Consider the following 20,345-nt stretch of genomic DNA (forward strand, 5'->3'; position numbering starts at 1 on the left):
TTTTGTTGCTTAATTGTTTTTCTTTATTGTTTTCTCCCAAAAGCATTGAGACCAAAATCAGCTGAACATAGCAGAAAATTCAGTCTGCCTCTGGGCTTCATATGTTTCCCTCAATATTAAACCTCAAATAAATACAACAGAGCAGTAAAAGTCGTGTCTAGCAATAAGCTAAGGTGATCACAAAATAATGTTGTACATAAGTATTTATATTTACATAAATGCCATTGTGCATCACTTCAATACACTCTACAAAGTGTACATTCTGAAAGAAATAACATATTAAAATATAAAATTGAAAAATATATCCTTGTAAAATGTCTTGGTTTTGGCAAATAATTTATTTTAGGTGTTTGCGTTTTTATTTATCAGAATTAAAAAAACTAAGTTGTACTAGAGCAAATATGTTTTGACCAATAATATTGTCTAGTAATAAAATTACAAATATAGTAAGTCATCTTCCAACAAAAGCGTTTTACAGAAAAATATTTTCATGTTGTAGTTGCATAGAGCCATTTGTCTAGTTACAAATTGTGGGGAAATGCTGGTACTAAAATTGTGGAAGACATTTTGAAATATAATAAACTGTGAACAGGTCCACAGACCTGCTAACAAAACAGGAGCACTTTATCAGGAAAAAAAATGTTTACTTGTTTTACAACTTTTTTTAACATCACTCGTTGCATTGCATTGCTTGTAAAAAAAAATCAGAAATCCTTCAAGTATAAACCATATTGAAAAATGAAAGTCTATGCTGAAACTAACATTACCGGGGGGGGGGGAACCCTCAAATATATCACTCTACAACATTTGCTTCAACACTTTTCTTGTCCGACGTCCAACGATTCCTCATCCTGTGTGGCGCTCTCGTCCACATTTTCGAGAGAATCACCTCGCTGGATGGCAAGTTCAGCTGGGTTCATTTTGGGCAATGTGCACTGCTTGGGGTGCAGCCAGGGTTTGTGATCCGGGGCATTTGCCTCCTTCCACTTGGTGTACTTCCGCCCTGCTTCGTGCACACCCTTTAACACCTGGCCGCGGAAGAAAAACATAGCTCATTTTAGGGACTGCACTACCCACAAGAAAAAACTGCACACTTTCACATGACGCATCAGGAGATATGCGTAATACCAAACTTGAGAAGCTTAATGCTCGGCACATACAGCAGACTCCACACAGGAATGTTCGATCTCATGATCTCAGAACTGTGCCTCACACGCGCTTACCACTGTGCCGCCATGCTGCTCATTAAGTAGTACCATTTGCACTAATTAGCAGATATTTTACTCCGTGTTTGATGTAGAATTGTCCTTGGGCAAGACGTTGAACCCTTTATGCCTCCTATATGCTGGCTGAATCTGCTGTTGGTGTGTGAGTGTCTGTGTGAATGGGTAAAGTGTGAAGTGCATTGTAAATCGTTTTGTGACTGGTAAAGCACTATATGTAGTCCATTAACCATTTAGTGTCTCGCAGGATATTACCCAATTTGATCTTTGCAAAAAAAAACATGCCACTGTTTAGTAACTGAAGAAAGTAACTAAACTTTAGTTCCTTTGCTTTCTTCCAGTCATTAGTCGATTACCATTCGTCCTTAGTAGGTGGTAGCAAATTACCAAATATTTTTTAATATGCTAAATATCTACTTGAAACCCCGGTTTGAGTCAAGGTGGAAACATATGTTGGCTTGGAAAGGGATTGGTGCCACCAGGCTGCACTTGCCCAAGAAACACCACAGGGAATCGTGCGCTTAAGACCCTGGTGGTTAAGGGATCCAACCAGAGTAGGACAGCGAAAGCAATGACATTGATTTATTAACTTTTTGTTTGATGGAAGTTGTTTAAAGGAACACCTAATGTCACTGTATTGCGTTGTGCTACCAAAAATGAGTGCTACAAGTCACAATGAAGAATACAATCTAAGGAGAGTACAATTGACCAAACCGTAACATTTTTATTTTTTTTGCCCGGCCTTTAGCAGTGTTTTTGGGCACCTGTAGCAGAGAGATGACGGTTAAGTCAGCTCCCCTCTCAATGAAACTCACCTTATTTCAAAATAAATCCAAAATGGACCTACGGTTATTTATAAAATATGCACGTTTATCTGATAGTTAATGTATTTTTGCTTGATATTCAAAACAATAATTCATTATAAATTACGTTTTTTCTTTTACCACTAAGAATAAATTAAAAGCCTCTCGCATTATTTTACTGAAACCCCTAATGTTGGAACGTAGTAAAACATTTTGTCTCAGGTAAATACATTTTTGTCATTCTAAATATTTTATTGTTCTAAAAGAAATAGTAAAAAAAAATGATTCACCAAAATCAATACATGTTGTATTACCTCTTGAGCCACGGTGATCACAAAAATATTATATTGTCAAATTAGGCATCATGATAACCTTTAAATGGACAACGTGTGTTATTTATTTGACCGTTAGATGTCACTGTTTGCCGTAGTGCAGCCAAAAAAGTCCCTAAAAGCACAAAGAACATTACAAATTACAGGGACTAAAAGTGATCAAGATGCACCATTTTATTCCTCACATTAACATTGTTTAGGTGAGGATCATGTAAAGCCAACTAAATGTTAATTCTTTGACCCACGAGCATAAAATTCCACATTTATATGATAGTTCATGTATTTTTCCAATTATTTAAACAAATAGTGTTTTGTTTTTTAATTCAATATCGAAATTGGTCCCGGGACTTAATTTTGAAATATTTTCGAGGACTGCGTGCCTCCAGATTTTTTTAAATCAAAAAAGTGCCTTGCCTCGAAATATGTTGGGGAAAAAAACAGTTTAAAAGCCTCTCATAGGCACTTCCTACTTCCATCTACGTTCCTCGCGAAATTGTGCCCTCCAGCACAAAATAAAAATTCAGTTACTGTCAAACTGTGCCCTCTGGAAGCCACACATCCTTGATCACATTTCACGCCTCTGTGTCAACAAATCCTTTTTACTCTGCCTATGCAGCTCAGAGGTGTCATCTAATATCACACACGTGACGATGCCATCGTTTATATCAACACGCATAAGAGTACACATACAAGTACAAGCTTTGCCGTGCAACGGTTGGAGAGCACACTGCAGCATGGAATTCCAGACTAACAGGTTTTGCCGGCTCTGACTTCAACAGCTTTTCGTCAGTAACTTGAGCAAAACAGGCTTTTTAAACCAGTTTCTGTGGTTACTATTGTTCTTTCAGACACACAAAACCGTTCTGTTTTTTTTTGCACACACATGTAAGGAAAAAGAAACCACACATCGATCATTCTCACAGATCAATAGTAAACAGTTTCATTTAGCTTGGGTGTGACCAAAACATACAGTTTGATGACGTAGCCATCCTGGAAAAGAGCAGTATATTGGCACAAGTTGGATCATAGTCGGTACTTTTTGGTCACAAAGTAGACTCAACACAAAAACTTTTTTTTAGGGTATTTTAACAAAGTGAACCTCTTTTTTTTTAGAATAATATCGCCAATTGTCAATTGATCTCAAGCATTATTAGGATGTGTAACAGTGATCAATTATACAACTACATAGCCTGTGAGTGTTTTTGAAGGCACATGCGTCAACACTTGCCATCAAAGAGAGCAAAAACAAACTTTTACTAACATATCACTACCAGGCATATATTCCTTATCCCAAGAGTCAGGGGTTGCAAGTGAAGCTGTGCCTCACCGGTCTTCGTGGAAATATAAAATTAAAAATATAGTAAAATGCTATATTTAATCAGTGTAGAAGTTTTTCTCATTACACGTCAACATTTTTGGATTTTCTTTTTCAAATGTTCACATCATATGAATATTATTAATGCAATTAGTATTTAACTTATTACTGTGATGAGGGTCCAGCGAGTGAGGCACGCAATTCTCTTGCCTCATGACAAAGGGGATTCTGATTTGGCGCACACCTCAGCCCCAAACAAAATGTGTGATAGTATTAGCAAGTCAATCCAACCAGTATTTTTTTTCTTGTTGCATCGGCTCTTGTTAATTTTGGAGAATTACTCATCTACGAATGCTTCTATTCAAAATGAGCAGTATGTAATGTATTACTGTGCTGATCGTCTGCAGATGCAGAGTGAGGCATGCAATTCTCTTGCCTCATGGCAGAGGGTATTGTAAGACTAAGGATTCTGATTTAGATGAGCACCTCAGTCCCAAATAAATAGAATAGAATGGATAGTATTAGCAAGCGAATAGCAAGTCGAGCCATTCAGTAAGTTCTTTCTCGTTGCATTGACTTTTTTTCCAAAATGAATGATTGGGGACTGTGTTTCATGGTGCAGAGATTTGGTGCCTAAACGCAGATTTGAGAAGGAAATTAAATGTTTTTGAGATGAAGTGTTTGAGGAGTATGTTAGGAGTGACAAGATTGGATGGATTGAGAAATTAAATTGTGAGAGACAAAACTGGAGTAGTAGTGGAACTGAGCAAGCGTGTGGATAAGAGTACTCTGTTGGTTTGGACACATGGAGAGAATGGATGAGGACCGAATGTTGAAGAGGATTTACAGAGCAGAAGTAAATGAAACGAGACCAAGCGGAAGGCCGCGATTGCCATGGATGGATCTTATGAGTGCACTGCAGGAAAGAGGTCTAAATATAGTGGAATCTATAGCTCTTGTTGATGATAGGAATGAGTGGAGAGGTGTTGTAAAAGGATAGTGGGATGTTTAGACGTGTTCTAAGGGTTGGTCAGGGCACCTGTATGATGCGGCAGGGGTAAACCAGTGAAAGCTGACGGGCCCTGCTGTTGAACAGAAGAGTGTGTTTTGTCACCCTGACCTGAGTGACATGGCGGCTTGTCAATTGACACCAACTTATCCTCTAGGAAGAGTCAATATTCATGCTGTACTGAGAAAGGAGTGTGAGCTGAAGTATATCCAATTTGTACTGTATGTTTTTCATCCAATTGCCCAAGGCAGCCGAAAAGGGAAGATAAAAATGAGCAGCGCAACATTCAGTTGACACGAAAGTGCCAAAAACACCATTCATTATAGTTAATGTATTTTACTACAACGACACAAACGAAGCCTGCCTGCGGCATGTTTTTTCAGCATCATACTTTGAGGAAAATTCACAAATACAAGACCCTCACTTCACCCCCAAATTCATAACTTGTATAATGTTCTTTGTGTGCCTTAGGACATATTGTATGCAAAGTTTGTTTGAACGCCCTGCACTGCATTCGTCTGAAGAAATTCATCGTTCACTCGTGTTGAGGAACTGAGTGCAAAAATTTTGGGACAGCCTTGATTTAGCTCACTTGTGTGGTTAGTCTTACCCTGGGGGCCAACACTTCAGAAGCTTTGTTCACTAACCACTTTGGGAGAGAACCTGAAAAGTAAATACAGGGGAAAAATAATTATATTATTGGTGTACAATTCCTTTAGGAATGCAAAGAAAATGAAAAGCATTTCATTGTCTGTTTTCAGTTGCTACTGCCAATTTCAAGGGTAAATTTAAATGGTCTGCATTTATATAGCGCTTTTCAAGTCAATGAAGACCTTCCAAAGTGCTTTACACTTACTTATTCACACTAACTCACACCGATAGCAGCGTCAGCCATGCAAGGCAAACTGCTCATCGGGGGCATTGGGGATTCAGTGTCTTGCCCAAGGACACTTCGACATAACACGGAGGAGCTGGGAATCGAACCTGCGACCTCTTAAGCTACTGGATCAACTAGAACCAGCAGGCCAACTGCAGTCCGTCAAGTTTGATAACCAGCCAGCAAAACAAAATGTCGAATACGATACATAGAATAGTAAATAAAGTAATACAATGAAAATGTGTTGTTCTAGGGCCACTTTTCTGCAGTGTCCCTTTATTTTATCTCATGTATGCTGAGGTATCATACTCCAGACAATGTAGCGGCAGATCCAAAAAATCAAATTCATATTTTTTTTCCCCAATTTTCCCAACCAAGTGCAACCACGACTTAAAAAGTTTGCCCACTCCTGACCTATATTTTTACTACACCTATAGGTTCACTTATAGGGGCACCTCCTTGTAGTAAAACATTTCAAAATGGATTTGAAAATCAAGCAAATCCATGAACTATCATATAAGAGTGCATTTTTTAAATAATCATGGGGGGAAATGTGTGTTTTACATTACATTAGCCTCACTGGCATAGTTGTCCGCCATCTTGATACTTAAGGGTACCACAAAAAAATCAGAACTTTTGACCACCATAGTTTTCATCTTACTTGTGCGTTATACCACTCGTTTTTGTTGCACTACACAAACAGCGGCATCTAGTGGTCAACTATTACTCAGTATTCCTTAAGAAATGTTTTGTATTAATCAGAACAGTTTGACTAGCCTTTTTTCGAAACGTCACTGATACCAAGTATTGACACCACTATTCTAAGACACGTCAAATTTAAACCCCATAGAGAATAGAGCCCGTTTTCCTAAAATTCCATGACATTTGAGAAGTTTTGGTTTTCTTCAAATGTCCAGTTTCTCATCTGAACACACCCATCACAAGTAACAATACTTTGAATTAAGTATCAGCCCAATTCAATGGATGGTTTTAGTACTCGTCCATCCCTACGAATCTCTTTTTCAAATGAAGATCACACCCTTAAGTGCACAGTTAAGCGCCATTTGAGCCCTGCCCAAAACAATCCAAACGTCTGAAAGTGTAAAAAAAACAAAAAAAAATGTAACCCTTGTAATAATGAAATATGCCACTGCTTATATTTAGTCATGATTATATAATTTCTTCATTTATAACTTCTTCATTTGTTTAGTCGTAATTATCGAGCTTCAATTGTTTAGTTTTTTTTTATATCTCCTTACTTCCTTGAATGGAATACATAATGTAAGACAGGAAATATGAATTTTAGTTCATGCGGACATGTTTAAAGAAGGACTATCACAATAAGCAAAGTCCAGATCTCCCGCCTGTTATCAAACTACAATTGATTTACTCATCAAGGGTTGAGCGGCTTGAGTAAACTTCGCTTAACGATGACAAGGAGGTCATTTGTAGGATAGTGCACCATTCAACTTTACAGTATGTTTATCTTGTAATGGATTTTCAATCAGCTACCCTTTTAGTATAAGAATGAAGGTAAAACACGTCAGTCTTCTCATAAGTGAATTGCCAAAGCCATTGTCTGATAGCTCATTTATGCATATAATACATTCTGTAAATCAAACCTTTGAAGAAACTATGTGCTACTTAGCACAGAGAAGAACACAAACTACGGAGGCTTTAAAGAGACCAAACCTCACAAGTTTTTTGGGGGTACCTGGGCAGCAACATGGCAGACAATCATGTCAACTCCCTCAAGGGGAGCCTCATGTTATATAAAATGAATACACATTCCTCGTCCAACAATTATTTAAAAAAATGCAATTTCATATGATAGTTCAACGTATTTGTGCCTATGATTTAAATTAAAATGGTGTTATTGCACCACTAGAAAGCTCTAAATCCTGCCAAATGTCTCTTTGATGAGACTTAAAAATGTTATGTTTATTCAAACATTTGCATAGAATTTTGTAACACAAGGGAAAAAAAACACAAAAATTTGTCTCCTAACATGAAGGACATCAGAACTTGAAAATGATGTACAGGTAAGAAGCTCAAATTTGAATCAGAAAGGTATTAACACATAACGGACTATAAAAAATATCTAAGCCACAGTAATTCAGTTGTTGATCTGTTATCACTTTACGAAGGGAACAACCCCCACCCCCAAAAATCTCCCAAGATTGTGTTTTGGATTGTATTTTACCTTTGGGGTCGGCTTGTGAGAGATAAATAAAAATGCAGCTGTTAGGGCCTATGGGTTTGATGTAATAGCCAGTCAGGAGAGAAACTGCTCGCACCAGGCCGCTTTTCGGAGGGTAAGCCTGAAATGCACAACGTGGCACACATCAAATGACAGCTTAGGCGTTCTTGCACCTTCAGTTCTAAATATTTTAAACATATCACTCGCCTCAGGTGTAGTTCCAGCTGCTTTTAAGTCCGCTGTCATTAAACCCACACTGAAACGACCCAACCTAGATCCAGAAAACTTATGTAATTATAGACCTGTGTCAAACCTACCGTTTCTTTCTAAAATACTTGATAAAGTAGTGGCACAGCAGCTGAATGATTTCATGTCCGAGAACAATCTCTTTGAATCAATGCAATCAGGTTTCAGGGCTAACCACTGTACTGAGACAGCTCTGATTAAGGTAACCAATGATCTCCTACGGGCAATGGACTCGGGCGCATCATCACTTTTGCTGCTGCTGGACCTTAGTGCTGCATTTGACACAGTGGACCATATTATCTTGCTAGAACGGTTGGAAAAATGGATTGGTCTCTCAGGAAGCGTCCTATTATGGTTCAGATCCTACCTCTCAGATAGGACACACTGCGTTAAATATGGCGAATTGACATCTGAGCCATTTAGTGTTACTTGTGGTGTTCCGCAGGGTTCAGTGCTTGGCCCCCTTCTCTTCAGCATTTATATGCTTCCACTAGGTGATATTATTCGCAAGTATAATATCAGTTTCCATTGCTACGCAGATGACACTCAACTCTATCTCCCGATGGAGGAATCTGCCACACTAAACTGTGGAACTTTGGAGGCCTGCCTCACTGAGATAAAAGAGTGGATGTCACTCAATTTCCTGCGTCTTAACCCTGAAAAGACTGAAATGTTAGTTATTGGTCCTTCTAAGTCCCGTGACTTATTCTCTAAAACCGCAGTGAACTTGGACAATCGCCACATCAAACAGAGTGACTCACTTAAAAATTTAGGTGTCATTTTCGACCCTGATCTGTCCTTTCAAACACATGTGAAGAAAATTACTAGAACCGCTTTCTTCCATCTCCGTAACATTGCTAAAATTTGTCCTATACTTTCTCAGTCGGATGCGGAAATCATAATTCACACGTTTGTTACCTCCCGTCTCGACTACTGTAATGCACTACTTTCCGGTCTTCCAATGACCAGACTCAAGAGTCTTCAGCTGGTACAAAATGCTGCAGCGAGGCTTTTAACAAGGACAAAAAAGTACGATCACATCACCCCAATTTTGGCTAACCTGCATTGGCTCCCTGTTAGCCTAAGATGCGATTTTAAGGTTCTCCTACTACTATACAAAATCATACATGGACTTTCCCCCTCATATCTTTCAGATCTGATCTCCCCCTATGTCCCGGCCCGAAGACTTCGTTCCGAGAGCGCCGGTCTCCTGGTGATCCCAAGAGCCAAGAAGTGTTCCGCTGGTTCGAGAGCGTTCTCCATCCGGGCACCGGTGTTGTGGAATGCTCTTCCCCCTGAGATCCGATCTGCAACCTCGGTGGAAATGTTTAAATCTAGGCTTAAAACTCACTTCTACTCTATAGCATACGAGTAACCTAATCTTTTTATATGTAATAACTTGTGAAGCCCTTAGAGACTAATTGCGATTAAGGGCTATACAAATAAAAATGACTTGACTTGACTTGACTTATCATTGATTGCATCATTGGTTTACAATGTTTTTTTTTTTTTCACGATAATAGAGGCCATCTTCCCCCCACTCATCTTTATGATATTATGTTGAATATTGCCGCTTTTGTGAAAGTAGGACATATGCAGAACCCACCAATTATTATCCATTACAGCAGGGGGGCAAGCACCTATTGCTCAAAAGCCATATATGGCTCTTTTCATGAGTACATCTGGCTTGGAGCTAATTTAGAAATTGCGCAATTATTTACGGTGTTGTTCCATGCAAAGCCGATTATCACATACCATCTCGGACAACACTATCTGTGTAAGGTTCGGCCCAGTAAATATAGAGCAAAGTCAAGGTGTCGAACCAACAGAACCCTTTCTGGTTGTACTTGTCAATAGAATCCTTTAAATGGAAACTCATTAAACATCCTATGTTCACTGATTTTATAAAAAACAACCACAGAACAAACTGTAAACACCCAAAAACTCTACAAATGAATGGGCAGAGTGATACACGCAGCGTAGGCACAGCTTCTTCTTCTAGTGTCATCATTTGCAGTATTTTGTGACATTTTTTGCCAAGAGCTTTGCTCACACCTTGATTTCAAACCATTATTTAGGACAAAAATGACGCTCAAAAAGAGCCTCAACAGTCTTAAGTACCGTAACTCCAGGAGGGAGTCAAATTTTAGGTGGTATTTTTCTGTTGATATAGGACACAGGCTCGGTCATTATTCTTTATTCCAAGATTTGATAAAATCATCAAATGACAAAGTAAAATGTGCTGAAGAATAAGCTTTTGTCTGGATAGCAGGTTTAGCGGTTTTGTTGAATTATGACAACAAATATGATGTGGCTCTCTCCCCCCCAAAAAATCGAAATATTTTATTTTATATGGCTCATTGGGTTAAATAGGTTCCCGACCCTTGCATTACAGGAAGTGACATCACTGTAAGCGACGGTTCATTTTGGGCACTGCTCCACAATTAGGCAAAAATATTGCAAAAATTTGGATAGGATTATTGAACTTGTTTCCCGCTTTTAATATTGAATACCTGCAAAAAAAGATTTCAGAGGATATTTACATCATTTTCACTATTGGCCAAATGTGTTGCTGTTCTTTGATTCCACACCCTTTGGGGCAGATGTGCTTTTGTACCCAAGGAGATTAAACAATTCGAAATACCTCAAGGGAGGACTTTAAGAACGGATCGGAATTTCTGCATCTTGAGGGTTTTTGTAGAGTCCTCACATGTTCTCCTTGCAAGTTCAAAATGCATTGATGTATTTTCCACTTATTTTGAGTGTTTTTATACTAAACGTATTACATGTAATAATGTATAACAATAATATATCCTAGTTAAATTTTAATGTTCTGATTTTAGACAATTTTGTTCATATTAAGTATTGTTCTTCTTGTTTTACTGAACTATTTTTTTCAACTTTATTTTCTTTATTTTTTAACTTGACCTTTTGCTGTAGGCGTCTTAATTACTAATATTTAAGATAAGCAAAATGTTCTGTCTAAAGAGCAGCACAGTGGTCACTGGTTAGAACATTCGCCTCACAGTTCACAGGTCCTGTGTTCATTTCTAGCTACCAGTATGCCTGTGTGGGGATTGCCTGTTGTCCCCGTGCCTGAGTAGGTTTTCTCCTACCATTTATCAAAAATTGTTAAAACATAATGATAATATATGGTAAACATTGAAAAGGGTGGCACAGTGGTTGATTGTTTTTTCCCGCCTCACAGTTTAGAGGTCCAAGTTACAATTCCAGCTACTGGTCTCCCTGTGTGGGGTTGCATCTTCTTCTTAATCATGAGTGGGTTTTCTCTGTTTTTGTCCTATGTATTAAAAACATGCAGGACAGGTCAATCAACAAGTCAAAATTGTTCTTAGGAATGAGTGTTAGAGAATGTTTTTGTTTGTACTGTGATTGGGTGGGAACCAGTCTCCTGCCAAATGCCCACTCCCCAAAGTCCTCGGAAGGGCTCCCATGACTCCAGTGAGGATAACAAAATAGAATGAATGGATAAATCTGCCTAAAACAATTTTCTTGATTAATATAAAATTTTTGTTGGTTTACCATACATTTATTTTCTAGTCAATTAAATACAGTACAGGGGAGCCTAGATAGATCGATTTCTTAACTACTGACCCCACACAATATATTAAAAACCTTTTTGACTTTGACCTCAATTCGAATGTTCAAATAAAATCAAACAATACTTTCAAGCTGGGTCCCTAAATTTTGAAAAAAAATGTGTGTGTCATGAATTTGCCTTTTGTAACAACTGTACACGTACCGGATGTTTGACTGAGAAGTTTATGACGAGGTACTCTCCGTCGTCTGTCACTCGCCACGAGCGCAGGGTCACCACATCCCGGTTCTTAATGGGCTTCGGACAACGCCCTACACCAGACAAAGCAGACAGGGTAAAATTGGAGGCTCTTTGGGGTTGTCCACAAATGGATCTTATTTTCACATCAAACACACTTGATAGGACCGAAGGATTTCCTGCATCCTCTTCAAAGTATCGATGAAAATCTCATCAGCAAAAGTAAATAAGGAGAAAGCATCCTGCGTGATCTTTGTCTTTTGCCTAACGTCAGTTGTGAAATGCGCCATCTCACTGACATGCCTATGAAAGCTCTTAGTGGACAATTATGTATGCGCCTTGATTGGTTTATACTTAATGTTGAGTTTTTGGGTGTGTGTGTGTGTGTGGGGAGGGTTGAATTCCAAATCTAAAACATTCTCTTTGTCATTAAAAAGGTTTAATTAATCATTGTATTACATTCAAAGTCACACCAAGTAATATGTGGCCACAAGATATCGCTGTTTAATGTACAAGGAAAATTACAAAGTAGGGAGACTCAAAGTGACCAAACCAATTTTACAGTCAGTTCTGTCACAGCAGAACGTGTGCCAAATGGCCTATTAACAGCACCTGATTTAAATAATTAGCGAAAATACTTGAAATATAATATAAACATGCACCTATTAAAAATACCCATAAGTCGAGAAATTAGTATTTATTACACATGAGCCTTACCTAAAGGTAGCTGACTTGATGGTCAACCATATTGTTGCTACGGGTACCCAAAAGCCTCAAAAAGGCTGGGCTCCCAAAAAAATTGATTGGTAAAATGGTGTGTTTCGGTAACTCTCGTAGTTTGTATTCTTCCTAGTGGTGTTTAGAAATTGTTTTCGGTTGCACTATACTATGCAGCTAGTGGTCAAATAATACACACTGTCCATGAAATATCTTTTTGGGGGGTCTTAATTGAGACAACTCTTGAAAAAATAATTCTAGGAAATGTAACTAGCTAGCGTTATAGCTAATGTGTTGGGGTGGTCAACTGCTTGTATCCCAAAGACCTAATTCACCCCGTTATCCAATTCCCATCTTCACGTTCCCAACTTGGGCAGCACGTCAGAACAGTGGTTAGCGCGTGTGCGTCACAGTTCTGAGGTCATGAGATCGAACCTTTCTCTGTGTTTGCATGTTCTCCCCGTGCTTGCGTGGGCTTCCCCCGGGCACTCCAGTTTCCTCCCACATTCAAAAAACATGCATGTGAGGTTAATTGGCTGGCCCAAATTGTCCCGAGGTGTGAATGAGCGAGTGAGTTGTCTGTCTCGGTGTGCCCTGCGACTGGCTGGCAACCAGTTCAGGGTGGGATGAGCTCCAGCACCCCCACGACCCTACTGAGGATAAGCGGTGCAGATCATGAATGAATGTATATTCCCATCGTGCGGTAAACGAACAATGAGGCCCCACGTGCCATTGTTTGGACCGGATACCCTAGTGTACGCAAAAAGTGCCTGGCGACAGATCCAGAAAAGTTAGGCTCACTCACATGCATAGTATCCTACGTCTGCGCAGTCGGCCACGCGGGCAATGTCGCGGCTGTTCAACATGTTTTGGTCCCACGTTACTCGGTACTTGCTGTCGTGGATCGTGTCGTACATGGTTGCTGCCGAGACGTCTTTGATTGTGATTTTGCACTGGAAAACACACACAAAGATCAGCAACTACAAAATTGGGGGGTTGCAGTTTGAAACAGTATTTACTGAACCACACGGCAACATTTTTATTTTGGCTTAGTTATCTAATATTATTTATATATGCATAGTAGATAAATGTATTCTGTAGTTTCTGTTTTTACAATTGGAGATTGCATAGGATGCCAGTTTTTTATTTCACCTTTTTTTCTTCTCTATTGTTTGTTATTTTTACTGTAATGCATTGTTTACATCATTGTCAATATTGGCCAATTATGTAGTCGTACTTTGATTTCCACACCCTTCGGTCGGACCTGCTTTTTGTAACCTAGGAGATTTAATACAAAGAAAGGGCTCACGGGAGGAGCTTTAGAACTAATTGGAATTTTGCATCTTGAAGATCTTTGCAGTCGTCGCCTGTTTTCCTTACAAGTTGAAAATGAATGTATGTCTTCTCTCTTTATTTTGAGTGTCTACTACACTAAAAATGTATCAATGAATGACTGGTAAGCACGTCTGCCTTACTGTTCAGCAATTCTGTGTTCAATTCCAGATACTGTCCTGTGTGGGGTTTGCATGTTCTCGCCGTGCCTTAGAAGGTTTATCTGGACATTCCAGTTTCCTCTAACGTCCCAAAACATGCATGTCAGGTCATCTGCTGAGTCAAAATTGTCCCTAGGAATACGTTTGTGAATTAATTTCTGTCTCTATGTGCCTTGTGATTGGCTGGCAACCAGTCCAGGGTAACCCATGCCCACTGCCCGAAAACGGTTGGATGGGCTCCAGCACTCTTGCGACCCCTGTGAGGATAAGCGGCTGGAAAAGGGATGAAAGAACGAATATTTAATATGGAATTGGTTTTTTTGTTTTTTTTTGACAAACCTTGGCATATCTTACCTCCAACACATACCCCATTCGTCCCAAAAAGTATAATTACATTTAAATTCAAAAACAAACAATGAACCAGACTTATTTTTTAAAAATTGTGAAAAAGAAGTGAATTCAAAACAGCTTGAAACGAAACATATCAAACAAAAAAGGGATGGCCTGGCACGCCCATAAATGGTCACATTCCATGTTTACCTGTTATGTAAACTGGTGTTCCGTCTCACGGAAATATTTTAGAGTGTGACTTGGTCGAATGAACCTTCACACATCCTTGTACTTAAATCATCATTCTTTTATATTTTCACTCACCCTTTTGCCAATCACCAGGGAGGCCGGGTTACCATTAGCATAGTGATCGCGGGAATATCCACCAATCTTTGCCCGAAAATAATCAGCTATCGATAATTTCACAAAATAAAGTCCAAAGTTGTTTGTATTTAACATCAATCTAAGTCATTGCAGCAGAATTCACAACTGCATTAATTTGAAAAGTGAAAAAAAAATCTATGGAAACAAACAAGATGGCTATTTGCAATTATAGAATCGCGAATTTAAAAATCAAATTTACATAGCTGTCCTGAAAAATGGACTTAATTTTACTTGAAATAAAAAATTGTCTTAGGGCTTGACAACCTAAAATGTTGAAAGAGCCATATTGGACCAAGAAACAAACATATGTTTGGAGCAGCAAAAATTAAAAGCTTCATATAAGAATATTAAGGATGACAAAACATATAGTATGCATACACAGTACTGTGTAAATTTACATTTTTTTGAAAACATTTGTGCCATATTTTTCTTAGTTCAGAGACCATATTATTTTCCAATATCAAACATTTCTGAAATAGCGCCTGGGAGCCACTACGAAACAACAAAGCCTCGTGGAGCTCCAGAGACGCTTGTAGCTGACCTTCGGTTTCTACCAAAAATACAAAACTTCTGAAGAAGATGGGGAAAATGACATTAAATAATTAAGGAATTCTATGTTGAGGTTGCAAATAAAAAAGCATTCGCTCATGTACTTTCAATCTGGAAGACTTTCATTTTATTTATTAATTTATTCATCCGCTGAAAAACATTTTCATAAAGCGTATCCACAAAAAAATTAGGCTTTATCGCTAATGGATTTTTTTTTTTAAATCACTCAAATAATTTATTCCAATTTCTTTGTTTGTATGGAGCTTTCTAAACTGCAATGGAGTGTCCAAAATACTTAAAACATACACAAGGGTCTACTGCAGTAAACCAATTGGGGTTCAATGTCTTGCACAAAGGCACTTCAACATGGCTGCCAAACTACAGAATCAATCCCACAATACTTCAGTTTGGATCCACGTTCCCTATTTCAATCAGATCAAAATGTTTTAAATACTTTTTGTTTCTGTTTTTTTTTCCAGTCATTTTTGGCACTTTTTCATTTGTTTGTTTTTTTGGTATTTTTTTTAATGTCATTCATTTGATTACTCATGAGTGTTGAGTATTATGTATTTATTTTTTTATTATTTTCAGAACTTCTGCATTTATTCCATCACCTTTCCATGCGTTTTTAGTACTTCTTTTATACTATTTAGTCCTGTTTCAGTACTTTTTCATACTCTTCAATAGCATTTAGAATTTTTCAGTACTTTGTCAGTTATTTTCATATTTTTAGTACATTCTTCTAATTTTTAAATTTTTGGTTTTTGTTTTGTTTGTGATACATTTCGGGTCATTTTTCAGGGGTCAATTTGAGGTCGATTTTCATTTCAAGTTTCGTTTTTGAGTAAGAGAAACTATGTTCAGAACCAATTATGTTTCCTGTTCCATTCATGTTTGAAAAGTTAAAGAACTTTTGTTATAAGCAGTTGAACTGAATATTTTTTTTCTAGTCAGAAATTATGGGATTTCTTCAGTCCTTTATATCACTGGTTCTCAACTGGTTTGACTTCATGGCCCACCACTCCACCCTAATATAAAGCTGCGACCCAAATCCACAAAACTATTCCACTTCTAGTCAAGTCAAGTTTATTTGTATAGCCCTTAATCACAGGGAGTCTCAAAGGGCTGCACAGACCACAGACTCTTACTACACCATCCCCTGATCTAAAACCTACGTGAGGGCAAGGAAAAAAAATCAAAAACCTCAACATGAAAAAAATGAAGAAACCTTGAGAAGGGACCGCACATGAGGTAATCCTCCTTCCAGGATGACCAGGCTGCAACAGATGTTGCAATAACAAATAATACAGATATTGTCAACGTGAAATATAGGTAATTCTAAAGCTATTGAATATAAGTGTGTTAAGCCTAAATTTAAAAGGTTCCACTGAGATTGCAGATGGAATCTCATTGGGTAGAGCATTCCACAGCACCGGGGCCCGAATAGAGAACGCGATTGAACCTGCAAATTTCTTCTTGGCTCTTGGGATCACTAGTAGACCAGCTATTTCAGAGTAAAGGCTCCATCTATTTTGTGACTTGCGCTTCAAGAGGTCCTCCTCCATGGTAAAAAGTGGCAGAAGAAAAGCGTTCCGACCATTTTCTCTAACGCATCAAGCTTTCTTATTCCACTTTCGTTTCAAAAGAAACGGCTCGTCTCTTCCTTACACTTTACACCAACCATATTGAACTGATGCACGAGATATTTAACAACAAATACGTCAAAGTTCATAGCGTGCTAGTGATACAGTACTCAAATGTATCCAATGAAAGGACTCTGCAGTTAAAAGCAGATATAGACCAGCAAGCCAAAAAAACTTCAAGTACCATCGATATACCTCCATACGAGCTTAAATGGCATACAAGCAATTCCCTAAAACTGCTATAAAATAGCCACATTCCTAAAGAAATAAAGAATGATAACAAAGCAATTACCTGAACATCGATAATTATTTAATGATACAGTTAATAAAGATAAATATCATGGTGAAAAGCTGAAAATGTAAAATTTTTGAACCATTTACTGTACCTTCCAGAAGCGCTTCAAAGCAGACGCTCTTACGCCATTTTGGTATTTCACAATCGTTTCATTTTTTGACTCGATCATTGTTGTGACTGTTTTACATTTTTCATTCCTGTTATCACCAAGCTTCCCGTGACTCATTATTATGAGCAGAAAAAGGAAGTAAAACCAACACAATCACGACAAAATGAGATGTTGTCCCTCTCAAACAGGTATAAGAAATCGAGCCTTTTACCGTTTTTTTTTCTCGTTAATATTATTTTGGAAGGGCAAAGGCCTACGACCTACTGAGAAAAGGTCTGAGACCTCATTTTTGGTCCCGATGAACCAGTTGAGGGACACTGCTTTATAACTCCTGTATTATTATTTATTTTTTTCTATTCCTGATTGATGTATTGATTTCCTTCTCAATTTCTAATATGTTTATTTGTTTTTTTCTCTTATTATGTGTCAAATAATAAGGAGATTTGAGAGCATTGGAATGTTTACATTATAGCTTTTGTTGTGAAAAACCCGATGCGTCCCAGCCTCACCGAGAAACATTTTGAATTGAGTTTGAGACTGGTTTGCAGTATTATTAGCGTTTGTAATTTTTTTGTCGTGCATCTGAGCCGGCCCAAGGCACAAGCGAGCTAAGCAGCTGCTTAGGGCTCCGCAATACTACACGATCACTACAAAACTAAATATCAAATATAGTGCTTAAACAGGCACCTCATATATCATTTTGCTTTAATTCTGAAAATAAAGAAAATTGTATAGAATTACTACAAAAATACTACCACAGTAATATTATATTACAGAATACTACTACAGATTTATTTACTCCCAAAATACTACGAAAACTAGAAAACTACAGTAATATAAAATAAATAATAAAGAAATATGATGAAAATACTACTATGGAAATACCACACAAAAAAAATACAAAAACAAAACTTACATACTTCTTTGGAAATACATCAGTTATACTGAAATACAAAAAAAAATTACCAATACATAACACTATAACATAAAAAAACTACAAGAGAAATATGACTACAAAAATACTACTACAAGAGGCTTACAACAGAAATACTGAAAATTACATCCATGGCGATACTACAAAAATGATCCAACGGATATAAAACAAAAATACTACAAAAATAAAACTACATTATATACAACAAACATTCTTATATGGAAATACTATAAAATACAACAGATAGAACAAAAATATTAAAAATAATAATAATAATTCTGTAATGCTACAAAAATACTATAACATAAAACCCCTGTAATTATACAAAACTACTACGACAATACAACAGATATACAACAAGAAAATCTACTTTCAAAATCAACGAAAGTACTACAGAAATGCTAAAAAATTACCACATAAAAATTACTTCAGAAATACTACAAAATCAGTACAAAAATGAAACTACAGTAACACTACAAAACTTCAATAAAAGTCCGACGTCAGAAATACTACAAAACAATATATATAGTTATGCTGTACTTCAAAAGTAAATAACAAATGAAAGGCTTAAAACAGGGACCTAAAATACTATTTTGCTCTCATTGTGGTCGTTTATAGGTATGCAATTTATCAAGTAAGAGGGGGCCCCAAATCTAATTTTGTTTAGGGCCCCATGAAGGCTTGGGCCGGTGTCCTGACCTGAGTGTTACTGTCAAGGTGTGATAACGTATGCAGCTATGCGTTTTTCTTCTTCTTCAGGATGATTTCGTATTTTGGACTTACTTTGATCTTGTGTACTTTGGAGCTTCTTGTGTTGCTCTTGTCCGAGGGTATTTCCATCCACACTTGCATGTCGTTTTTGTCGAACTTCTTGTGCCAATTCTCTGAATTGGACAAACATTGAGCCTTGAAGTCAGCAAAGGCATTTTCGTCCGGTAGGATGCTGACGAAAGACATTCTGCCGATCTCCCTGATACTAGCGATCGAAGGAAGGAAATCGATCGAATTAGGCTCCGGTTCTGATCAATACCCGACGGCAAATGGCGCGTTTTACGGCTTGGAGTCTGATTATAAAGAGGTCGATCGCCGATCGAGTTGAGCAGGATTCTTGCGGGCGAATTCCTGAGCCATGCCTTGACTTCACGCACGCATAGATGGAGGAACACACCTCCATTGTCAGTGACGTCACACAACTTACAGGTACAACGCACTCAGTCCCCGCCCTCTAAAAACAATATGATTGCGTTAAGTCAGGTCACATTTATTTCTGTAGGCCACAATTACACCATCACTGATGGTGGCCAGGTTAATAATAATGATATATGTGACCATATTAATATTCACAAGAAAAAAAACTACCTACTTTCATTCAAAGATTCGTGCATTTACCTACAACCACGAAACGTGTGCACAATTCTTGGACAATTTGGTCCATAAATGGAACGCACCTTTACTGCAAGTAGATAGTTGTTTAAGTGCCCAACCACGAAAAAGTGCGTTCGATTTAAGTCCCACACTCGGCCAAGTTTTACATCAAATTTCATAACTACCGCTTTACGTCTTAGGTTACCACTTTTCGACCCATTAAAACCCTACAGATTTTTTCCAATATACACCGACAGTAAGACAAACACATACAAAAACAAAGAAAATTAAAAAAGGGAAAAAGTAGCAAAAAACACACATTTTTGGACCACCCAAAACAAGTGAAGCACCTCGGCACCCAAGTTGGTCATGCTTTCGTCCCTCCAGATGAAACGGGACAGAAAGCGATCATGTTACTCGGGTCAGGGTGACATAACACACTCTTCTGTTCAACAGGAGGGCCCGACAGCTTTCACTGGTTTACCCCTGCCGCATCATACAGGTGCCCTGCCCATCCCTTAGAACGCGTCTAAACATCCCACTATCCTTTCACAACACCTCTCCACTCATTCCTATCACCTCCATACATGTAGTTTTTAAATGATTTGGTTATCAAACCGAGCACGGCTTTCTAGAAAATCTCAGGAAGGAAAGGTGACGTAGATCTTTTGAGGTGTGCTTTACTTCTTCAACTTAGTCTAAAATTCAATGGTTAAATTATTTTT

The 20,345-nt window shown here is 38.0% G+C and overlaps 1 protein-coding gene across 1 annotated transcript; it reads right to left on the bottom strand.

Annotated features, from left to right (window-relative positions):
* Nucleotides 1–19,400, bottom strand: stard14 (START domain containing 14). Its single transcript, XM_088344718.1, has 6 exons — nucleotides 19,039–19,400; nucleotides 13,324–13,471; nucleotides 11,769–11,875; nucleotides 7,763–7,880; nucleotides 5,293–5,345; nucleotides 1–1,028 (listed from the first exon to the last, which is right to left on the bottom strand). The coding sequence occupies exons 1-6, from the start codon at nucleotides 19,210–19,212 to the stop codon at nucleotides 813–815; spliced, it is 816 nt and encodes a 271-aa protein (XP_088200844.1). The 5' UTR covers nucleotides 19,213–19,400; the 3' UTR covers nucleotides 1–812.
* Nucleotides 19,401–20,345: the final 945 nt, after the last annotated feature.

The sequence above is a fragment of the Urocampus carinirostris genome, chromosome 9 (assembly GCF_059441175.1).
Source record: "Urocampus carinirostris isolate Australia breed hairy pipefish chromosome 9, RoL_Ucar_1.0, whole genome shotgun sequence".
In the NCBI taxonomy this organism is placed as follows: domain Eukaryota; kingdom Metazoa; phylum Chordata; class Actinopteri; order Syngnathiformes; family Syngnathidae; genus Urocampus; species Urocampus carinirostris.

Coding starts and splice junctions, on each gene's coding strand:
- stard14 (XM_088344718.1), bottom strand. CDS start 19,212: ATGTCTTTCGTCAGCATCCTACCGGACGAAAATGCCTTTGCTGACTTC. Junction 11,876..13,323: donor AGACGTAGGATACTATGCAT/GTGAGTGAGCCT, acceptor TGTCTGGTGTAG/GGCGTTGTCCGAAGCCCATT. Junction 5,346..7,762: donor CTCACAAGCCGACCCCAAAG/GTAAAATACAAT, acceptor TTTACTTTTCAG/GTTCTCTCCCAAAGTGGTTA.